This window comes from Clytia hemisphaerica, unplaced genomic scaffold, assembly GCF_902728285.1.
Source record: "Clytia hemisphaerica strain Z4C2 unplaced genomic scaffold, Clytia hemisphaerica genome assembly, whole genome shotgun sequence".
Lineage (NCBI taxonomy): Eukaryota > Metazoa > Cnidaria > Hydrozoa > Leptothecata > Clytiidae > Clytia > Clytia hemisphaerica.
Window position 1 is genome coordinate 774,690 of NW_027104338.1, and position 11,655 is coordinate 786,344.

The 11,655-nt window shown below is 32.6% G+C and overlaps 1 protein-coding gene across 1 annotated transcript; it reads left to right on the forward strand.

The window, feature by feature from the left end:
- Nucleotides 1-227: 227 nt before the first annotated feature.
- On the forward strand, nt 228-3,786 carry LOC136817800 (lysosomal membrane ascorbate-dependent ferrireductase CYB561A3-like). Its single transcript, XM_067074115.1, has 5 exons — nt 228-533; nt 802-1,004; nt 1,938-2,089; nt 2,266-2,401; nt 2,940-3,786. Exons 1-5 carry the CDS (start codon nt 263-265, stop codon nt 2,967-2,969), a joined length of 792 nt encoding a protein of 263 aa, XP_066930216.1. The 5' UTR covers nt 228-262; the 3' UTR covers nt 2,970-3,786.
- Nucleotides 3,787-11,655: the final 7,869 nt, after the last annotated feature.

The window sequence follows — 11,655 nt, forward strand, 5'->3', positions numbered from 1 at the left end:
GTTTTGATTAAAATCTTTTATAATAAGTGTGGGTTACATTGCTCTAATGCTGCTAAAACTCACTAGGGCTATTCAATGATGGTTCTAATTTTATTTGAAATACTTCAGAAAGAATTTTGTGGGTTACTCGCCTGTTACTCGCCTTTAAAAGTAGATTTTACAAGTCTGTTCAAAGTAGAAAACAACATCTTATCATCAATACATCTTTTTATTTTTATTGTAGTGTTTATTAGATAAGTTAAAAAAAGAGTTGAGAAAAAGTATGGAAACCAATTTCGATGACGGCAACACTTCTCAAGCAAGTGAAAGTAAACCTATCACCCCACCTGCTAATACAAACAGTGAACAGAGGAATGATGGACTGTTCTTTGCACTTGTTTTGATTTTCGAGCTGTTGTGTATACTTACAATAGTGTTATTGGTATATTGGGGTCATAACTTTTTCGGAGGATATGGTTGGGATGGTTCTGGCAAAATGTTTAATTGGCATCCCTTAATGATGGTTCTTGGAATGATCGTTCTCTATGGAAATGGTAAGCAAAGTATTTTTATTCATACTTCTAATACTTAATGGGGGAAATTCAGCTTAGTAAAAAATCTACTATAACTTTAATTGGCTAGCATGTAAGGGGTTGGTTCCCCATTGGAGTTTGAATGAAAATGTCTTGTATTTCGATTCTTTAGTTACTAATGATACTATAATGGGAGCAAAAACGTTTTTTTATTCTAATAAAAATGTTTATCATTTTAAAACTTCATATATTGCTAATCATCAATCATGATCAATAATTTATCTTTCAGCTGCCATTTCATACCGTGTATTCAATACCGCACCCAAATTTCAGATCAAATTATTACACGCTGGATTGCACGGTTTGGCTCTTGTTTTCATGATTGTTGGATTGGTTGCTGTTTTTGGATTCCATAATCATAATAATATTCCCAACCTGTACAGTCTTCATAGTTGGATTGGTATTTTGACTGTCACTCTGTTCTCAGCACAGGTAATCTTTTTATTATAAAGTAAGTCTGTGACAGCAGTTGGAGGCGACCCTAAGGCTTCTCTTTGGATAGCTATCTCTACCCGAAGGTAGGGGAGGGCGCCACTCTTTTTCCCTGTATTGCTCAACTTCCCTTGATCATTCTTTTAGTTGCTGAGCATTAAGTACGAAGTCTTGGTAGGACCCGGTATTTGAACCCACGACCTTGTGCTACGGTCGCTTATAGGAACATTAAAAGACTAGAATACCTGTCTGTTTTTGCTCAGGTAGATCTTTTATCGAACATTATGAAAAGGCTAGAAAAGCAAGTCTGTTTTTATTCGGGTAGTTTCTTATAAAACATTGGGCCATTCTATTTATATCCATACGTGGGGGTGAATGAACTTCCAAATGGGGCAGGAAAGATCCCAAGAGGTCTAGGTATTTTTTCTTTCATTTTTCCAGCAGTTTGACCATGACCATTTTTTGAAGAAAACAATTAAATGATTTGAATGTTCTGAACTTTTTAGGTTTGAATCCTTAAAGTGTTATAAGTAAATGTTGAGCATGTTATAGGCTAAAAAAGTGATTTGGTATTGGTTGTAGCTTAGTATCATATCAATCTAAGCTTTGATTTTCAATTAGTCCTAATAAAGTGATACAGAGCAATTGCTTTTAGCACGTTTAGCACGTTTAAAGCCATTGACCTTTTACATAGTTATAATGTATGTTGATTCAGCAGATTGAAATAAATAGAATCTTTTGTAATGAATAAAGAAAAATGTGGAGCAAGATTTCTTTCTTCCTTTTATTTACAAATTTGAAAGGACTCTTTTATTAAAATTTTGCTGACATCAGTTTCAGACGAGTCGGGTGTATATAACACCGTATAATCCCTTTAACACTGCAAAATTTTTTAACTACAGTAACATAAAAATCTACATTTTTTCTTTTTAGTATTTACTTGGATTCACAGCTTTCTTGTTCCCCAAGTTTGGTGACGACCTTCGAGCTATAGCGCTGAAATACCATCAATTCTTTGGACGTGCAATTTTATATCTTGTTGTTATTGCGTCTGTTTCCGGGTTAACTGAAAAAATGTTGTTTGCGTAAGTCATTCTATTTCATTCCCTCGAAAATTTCCAGAGTAAAAGTCGAAGAAAACTGAGAAATATTTCAAATTCTAAGCTAAAGAAGATGCAAACTTTGGTGGATAAAATCATTGGATAGCTTTAATGACAATCTCGGAAATATTACTCTAACCAAACATTTTCTTCCAATTCAGACATAGTGCGGACTACAAGTATTTCATCCCTGTTGGAAACATTGCTAACGTTATTGGAGTGGTTCTGGCAATCATGGCAATGCTTGTCGAATACATTGTCCACGAGCCAACATTCAAACGTGAAGAACCATATGAGGTTTTACAATAATCAACATTTTTGTTCAAATTTTAGTTTCTCGCCTCCGATCATTCAGTATTCGTGCTTTTGAAATAACTGAATATAGCTTAACTAACCTGATTTATATACAAATTTCTCTGAGTGAAAATAGAGAGTACATGTTTTTTATAAGAATTGCACTTATAGAATATCTAGGCTCATTTTTTTGGCAAAAATTTAAGCATATGCTAAGCATTATACCTAGTGCCTATCTTTTCAGAGTTATCTCTTTTTGGCTGGAATTTTACGGATTTTCCTAAAATTTTGCTTGTATAGATGCATCCTTATAAGCATTTTCAGCCTTGTCAAGCCCTCGACCTAATCATCTCCGAGCCTTTTTCGAATTTTTGTATGCTTATAAAAAACATGTACAATTGATAAAGTGGATGAAATTAAATTGTAGAGACAGTAGAAAAATTCACCTGTCATCCCAGTTTAGATGCATGCTATTATATTAAACTATCAGACATTTGTAGGAAATTTAAATGCATAATATTTATTTCTCCTCCTTCTTCAGCCTGTCCCCGTGTATTATGGACACGATTAGCTTTTTAACCAATCACTGACTGACACCATTTGACTCACATACACCTCATATAACTAACCATTGATTGCCGAGTGCCATTGAATATACCAGATTATTCTGAATCACAAACCTCCATAGATATACTTCGTATATAGAAGAAACATTTTCGCTAGATGATGAGCAGAAGTCTAATATCAGATGCAACATGAAATTAACCCACTTCGTTTTTGAAGTCATTTTATTAGGTGTAAGAAGTATAATTTATATTCGTGTGATAGGGTAGATGTTTTAGATGAGGATAGGTCTTTAGTCCGTCTTTGTTTTTTTTAACGTTTTGTTTTACTTTTGAGATCTACATAGGACTCACCTTTTCCATACGTTAAAAACATAATACAGTCTCGTTTTCAATTAGAGTTTGTTTTTCATGGATTACGCAATGTTTTATTTTATCCCAAATTTCAGTTTAGATGTTCTTATAAACTGGGTTCTAATAAGAAATGACAGAGCTGGCACTCAACGTCACAACAACATTAATCAATCATCAACGACATCTTACGTTAGATGAACGTTGAAATAACGACAGGTGCCAGCTGCTGGGTTAGTTAGTCATTAATTTTTGTTTGGGTCATTATTTATGTCTTATCTGATATTCACTTTAAAGGGACATAAAAGTAGTAAGATGTAAACATTGCGCAAAGCACGTGTCATTAAAGGGAACAATTAAAATCATGTGTCCAAAACAAACTTGTAAAACAATTGAAACAATTAAAATCAGCCATATATGTTTTGATTTTGTATGCAGCGGATACGGTTTGTTTACAAATTTCGTCAGTACTTTTATGTTCCTTTAAACACAAACACACTTTACTGTACTTTTCTTTAGAAATTAATTTTTGATAAATGTGCGATTGTCAAGTAATGGATTCATGTGTCTTGCGTTTAAGTAAAATTTCTCTTTCTACTATGAACAACAATTAATTTTAAAGGTGAGACTTAAAGGGATATAAAAGTAGTAAAATGTAGACACTGCGCAAAGCACGTGTCATTAAAGGGAACAATTAAAATCATGTGTCCAAAACAAACTTGCAAAACAATTGAAACAATCAAAATCAGCCATATATGTTTTGATTTTGTGTTCCGCTGCATACGGTTTGTTTACAAATTTCGTCAGTACTTTTATGTCCCTTTAAACACAAACACACTTTACTGTACTTTTCTTTAGAAATTTATTTTTGATAAATGTGCGATTGTCAAGTAATGGATTCATGTCTTGTGTTTATGAAAATTTATCTTTTTACTATTAACAACAATTAATTTTAAAGGTGAGACTTGAACTCCTCTCAATACCACTTTGATTATTTTTGAAGAAATAAAAAGATAATAATTTCATTTGCAAATAATAGTGATTAAAACTGATCAAAATTTACATGATTTTTTTTTGGTTAACATAATATTTTAGTTAGGAATTTAATCCATACAACTGCATTTTATTTTAATTTTTTCATATATTATGTCAACTCTCTCTAATTCGAACTTCTATAATCTGGTTTAAAATACTTTCTATAATTCGAATTTTTCTCTAATTCGAAGAAAAGTTATAATTCCTTGAACATCGAATCAGAAAGAGTGAACTATACTAATAAATATTTTTTGGTAGATTTTTATTTTTTTGATTTAACACAAACTTAACGGACAATGCTCATAATTTCCTTTTTTTTCGAATTAAATTTATTTGTGAAGACCAAGAGGGAAAATGAGCCTTGGCTGTTAAGAAATCGGGTATAAATATTTTTTTTCAGAGTATTGGTTATAGAATTACTCTGTTTTGATTTAATTTATCTTATATTGCTAGAAATTATTGGATCAAACAATTTGATTTAAAAACCTGGATTTTAGAAGCAAAGGTTTCTGACAAATAATATCAGGTAATATCAATATTTCTTAGGAGCTGTAAATAAAAATTAATATAGGGTGAGATATTATATATTATATATTTTATGATTTATTTCGATTGAAGATATACGGAGAAAATTATACGATCTTTCGTTCTTCTTTACCCGATCCCTTAGCACCATTATAAAACTGGTAGCCTAGCAATACCTCGTTGATGCACAAAATCGAAAGCTCGGAAAGTTGAAAAAATTCATTGCTTAATTCGTTCTTAGGCCCTAAATTTCATCCGATTCGATTGCACCATGAACATATAAACGACTGGACATCTATCTTTTATTGTCACTTTGAAGCGAGCTTCGTTGCCGCCTGTATTTCAAAATTGGTATGAAAAATCGGACAATATTCCGTCATAATTTTATTTCTTTGAATTATTTAGGTGAAAAGATTGATAGAGCTTAAACATTACTCCTAATGTACAAAAAAATTATTTTCGAATTTGTTTACAAGTTTCTAATTTATCTTATCAACATTTTCAACTCTGGAATGCAGAATTTCAACTGCGTGTATACTTTTGAATCTCTTTTGTCACTCCAATAATTTTTTTTATGACTTGAAAAAAATAGCTTGCCAAAGTTGAGAGCTTGTGTGTGTAATAAGAATATCGAGATTAGAATGTGACACTCTCTAAAATTATTAGACACTTTTTTTTAAGTCAAAATTTAGAAATATTAGTCGGAGTTTTGACAAGCTGACGAATGATTTTACCTCTGTTATCTTTATTATGATATAGATAAAAGACTTGAGAAGAGTAGAACAACAGAGACTTTTTTCGAAGTTTTGACGTTGTTAGTAAGGTATTCCCAAGTGGTATATCATCAAACTCTACTGTTTCATTTTGTGCTTTTAACGAGGCGGCAACGAAGCCCTTTCTACAAAAAGACAAAAGAGGATGTCCAGTCGTTTATATGTTCATGATTGCACTCAGAGAAAAGATTCCTTTTGAAAGAAACTTGCCAAACTTGAAACATTGATTTTCAAACATTGATATCACATGAACCAGAGGAATGTAAAGAGATGGAAAAACAGCTTTTCTGATTACTCAAAGTTCAACGATCACTTCTATTGAAAATTCTATTGTAAAAACGTTGATTATGTCATTAAATAAAAGTCCAGAAAAGACGGCTCTTGGCCATACAAATCAGACGGTTTCTACATGATTTGACGATAAAAATGAAAATTTGTTTTTCCTTTTTTGCCGATTACTAGTTCAATTTTTAAGAATAAGGATCAATATTTTTACCAATGTATAGCAAAAGAAATTCTTAACGCAATGATATTAAATTGGTTCTTGTAAAACTGTCAGAACTCGAGTAAAATCAAGATGAAGTTATAATGTTCTCAAGCTCTAGCTTTCCATATTATGGTGCGGTCATGATGCGGTTATATCAGTAGAATCGCTAGGAAATTCTGAGCAAGAAGATATAGGTACCTTTTTGTATAAGAGAGGTGTACCCAAAATATAAGCCCTAAAAGTTTGCGCATAATCAGGCTTGAAACAAAAGAATTTTGTCACAACACGCTAATTATGCAGATTTTTTATAGTGTCAACAAAAGAAACCTATTTACTCGACATAAACTCCCTTAAGGGCAAAAGACCTGGTATATGACAAGCCGTTTTTCCATTGTTTTCAAGAAGCTGTTTTTCCATCTCTTTACATTCTTCAGTATGAACCAAGCTCCTTGCGCGAACATAAATTAATTCTTCGTAATTTGATTGATACTTGTCTGTAAATATGTCAATAACACGTGAAAATGGTTTCGAATAATTAAAAAAATTATCGAACAACATAAATTAAAACAAAACAAAAACAGATACCCTGTATAAATTTTAGCCCAATTTGCTAGGAGTATGATGAGAAGTGTGTATAATCAATAATGGCCTATAATGGTCGATGGTCCCCGGGGCTTAAAAACTAACAAATTCTCTCTGTTACCCTTGGCCAACCTCGTCCCCGTGTATCCCAGGCTTTATTTACACTACTGATTGACGCCAGAGAATTATCTAGCGCTATCACTGAGCATCAACTAGACGATGTTATCGTCCGTTACAGTGATAGTAAAGGCGGGAAAAATGGCGGTATGGCGGCGTTATGGCGGTATACGGAAAAAAATCGGCGGGAGAGTTTCGAAGAAACGACTGGCAACTCTACCGACTGTAAACTCTTTTCGGCAAAGAAAACCGTTTGCGAATTTTTTTATTCGGCTTTGGGCTTTTTTCTTAGATAGATAGTGATTCCATCAACAAGCTACTAATACGCAGGGAACGAAGTTGGCCCTTGGCTTCATCACTATCCAGCCTTCCCTCATATATCTAGCCAGGAATGAATCATAATGATAGTGCATAGGGTTCGACTTTTGTAGATAGGGGTCCGACTTTTTTAGATAGGGGCCGATTTGGGGTCCGAATTAGGGTCCGATTTGAGGTCCCATCTTGGGTCCGAAATAGGGTCCGGCGTCAGGGTTTAAGGTCCGGATCCAACTTTTACAGTATGCCGAATCCCGGTACCGGGGTTTTATTACAAAACAAACTTTTCGGGATAGAACGCCACGTATCATTGGTCTTTATGTATTATCCTTTTATCTAATACATACTATACTTTTTATCTATTGGATATCTATGTATCTATGTATCTACATATCTACACATCTGTGTATCTACATATCAACGTATCTATGTATCTATGTATCTACATATCTACGCATCCATGTATCTATGTATATATGCATCTACGCATCTATGTATCTACATATCCACGTATCTATGTATCTATGTATCTACATATCTACACATCCATGTATCTATGTATCTACACATCCATGTATCTATGTATCTACACATCCATGTATCTATGTATCTACATATCTACACATCTATGTATCTACATATCCACGTATCTATGTATCTACACATCTATGAATCTACATATCCACGTATCTATGTATCTACACATCCATGTATCTATGCATCTACGCATCCATGTATCTATGTATCTACATATCTACACATCTATGTATCTACATATCCACGTATCTATGTATCTACACATCTATGTATCTACATATCCACGTATCTATGTATCTATGTATCTACATATCCACGTATCTATGTATCTTTGTATCTAAATATCTACGCATCCATGTATCTATGTATCTACATATCTACACATCTATGTATCTACATATCCACGTATCTATGTATCTATGTATCTACATATCTACGCATCCATGTATCTATGTATCTACATATCTACACATATATGTATCTACATATCCACGTATCTATGTATTTACATATCTACACATCTATGTATCTACATATCCACGTATCTATGTATCTATGAATCTACATATCTACACATCCATGTATCTATGCATCTACGCATCCATGTATCTATGTATCTACATATCTACACATATATGTATCTACATATCCACGTATCTATGTATCTATGTATCTACATATCTACACATCCATGTATCTATGTATCTACGCATCCATGTATCTATGTATCTACATATCTACACATCTATGTATATCTACATATCCACGTATCTATGTATCTACACATCTATGTATCTACATATCCATGTATCTATGTATCTACACATCCATGTATCTATGTATCTACATATCTACATATCTATGTATCTACATATCCACGTATCTATGTATCTACACATCTATGTATCTACATATCCTCATATCTATGTATCTATGTATCTACATATCCACGTATCTATGTATTTTTGTATCTAAATATCTACGCATCCATGTATCTTTGTATCTAAATATCTACGCATCCATGTATCTACATATCCACGCATCTATGTATCTACACATCTATGTATCTACATATCCACGTATCTATGTATCTATGTATCTACATATCCACGTATCTATGTATCTACACATCTATGTATCTACATATCAACGTATCTATGTATCTATGTATCTACATATCCACGTATCTATGTATCTTTGTATCTAAATATCTACGCATCCATGTATCTATGTATCTACATATCTACACATCTATGTATCTACATATCCACGTATCTATGTATCTATGTATCTACATATCTACGCATCCATGTATCTATGTATCTACATATCTACACATATATGTATCTACATATCCACGTATCTATGTATCTACATATCTACACATCTATGTATCTACATATCCACGTATCTATGTATCTATGAATCTACATATCTACACATCCATGTATCTATGCATCTACGCATCCATGTATCTATGTATCTACATATCTACACATATATGTATCTACATATCCACGTATCTATGTATCTATGTATCTACATATCTACACATCCATGTATCTATGTATCTACGCATCCATGTATCTATGTATCTACATATCTACACATCTATGTATCTACTTATCCACGTATCTATGTATCTATGTATCTACATATCTACACATCCATGTATCTATGTATCTACACATCCATGTATCTATGTATCTACACATCCATGTATCTATGTATCTACATATCCACACATCTATGTATCTTAATATCCACGTATCTATGTATCTACACATCTATGAATCTACATATCCACGTATCTATGTATCTACACATCCATGTATCTATGCATCTACGCATCCATGTATCTATGTATCTACATATCTACACATCTATGTATCTACATATCCACGCATCTATGTATCTACACATCTATGTATCTACATATCCACGTATCTATGTATCTATGTATCTACATATCGACGTATCTATGTATCTTTGTATCTAAATATCTACACATCCATGTATCTATGTATCTATGTATCTTTGTATCTAAATATCTACGCATCCATGTATCTATGTATCTACATATCTACACATCTATGTATTCATGTATCTATGTATCTACATATCTACATATATATGTATCTACATATCCACGTATCTATGTATCTATGTATCTACATATCTACACATCAATGTATCTACATATCCACGTATCTATGTATCTATGAATCTACATATCTACACATCCATGTATCTATGCATCTACGCATCCATGTATCTATGTATCTACATATCTACACATATATGTATCTACATATCCACGTATCTATGTATCTATGTATCTACATATCTACACATCCATGTATCTATGTATCTACGCATCCATGTATCTATGTATCTACATATCTACACATCTATGTAAATCTACATATCAACGTATCTATGTATCTACACATCTATGTATCTACATATCCATGTATCTATGTATCTACACATCCATTTATCTATGCATCTACGCATCCATGTATCTATGTATCTACATATCTACACATCTATTAATCTACATATCCATGTATCTACGCATCCATGTATCTATGTATCTACATATCTACACATCTATGTATATCTACATATCCACGTATCTATGTATCTACACATCTATATATCTACATATCCACGTATCTATGTATCTACACATCCATGTATCTATGCATCTACGCATCCATGTATCTATGTATCTACATATCTACACATCTATGTATCTACATATCCACGTATCTATGTATCTACACATCTATGTATCTACATATCCACGTATCTATGTATCTATGTATCTAAGTATCTATATATCCACGTATCTATGTATCTTTGTATCTAAATATCTACGCATCCATGTATCTATGTATCTACATATCTACACATCTATGTATCTACATATCCACGTATCTATGTATCTATGTATCTACATATCTACGCATCCATGTATCTATGTATCTACATATCTACACATCTATGTATCTACATATCCACGTATCTATGTATATATGTATCTACATATTTACACATCTATGTATCTACATATCCACGTATCTATGTATCTATGTATCTACATATCTACACATCCATGTATCTATGCATCTACGATCCATGTATCTATGTATCTACATATCTACACATCTATGTATCTACATATCCACGTATCTATCTATCTATGTATCTACATATATACGCATCCATGTATCTATGTATCTACATATCTACACATCTATGTATCTACATATCCACTTATCTATGTATATATGTATCTACATATTTACACATCTATGTATCTACATATCCACGTATCTATGTATCTATGTATCTACATATCTACACATCCATGTATCTATGCATCTACGCATCCATGTATCTATGTATCTACATATCTACACATCTATGTATCTACATATCCACGTATCTATGTATCTATGTATCTACATATATACGCATCCATGTATCTATGTATCTACATATCTACACATCTATCAGTCAATAATAGAGACTAGTTTATTTTCCGATACTCGGAGTTTCGTGCCGTTTCAGGCAGTCTTCAGTCAGTCTAGTCTCTATTATTGACTGATATATCGCTCTACCGATGGTATAGAGCACTATCTTGAATCGCAAGTCAGATTTGCAAATATCTACACATCTATGTATCTACATATCCATGTATCTATGTATCTATGTATCTACATATCTACGCATCCATGTATCTATGTATCTACACATCTACACATCTATGTATCTACATATCCATGTATCTATGTATCTATGTATCTACATATCTACACATCCATGCATCTATGTATCTATGCATCTACGCATCTATGTATCTACGCATCCATGTATCTATGTATCTACACATCTACACATCTATGTATCTACATATCCATGTATCTATGTATCTATGTATCTACATATCTACACATCCATTTA

What these genes read in the sequence shown, in the direction of transcription:
- LOC136817800 (XM_067074115.1), top strand. Translation starts at nt 263, where the DNA reads ATGGAAACCAATTTCGATGACGGCAACACTTCTCAAGCAAGTGAAAGT. An exon ending in GATCGTTCTCTATGGAAATG is followed by an intron (nt 534 to 801) that starts GTAAGCAAAGTA and finishes TTTATCTTTCAG; the next exon opens with CTGCCATTTCATACCGTGTA. An exon ending in TCACTCTGTTCTCAGCACAG is followed by an intron (nt 1,005 to 1,937) that starts GTAATCTTTTTA and finishes TTTTCTTTTTAG; the next exon opens with TATTTACTTGGATTCACAGC.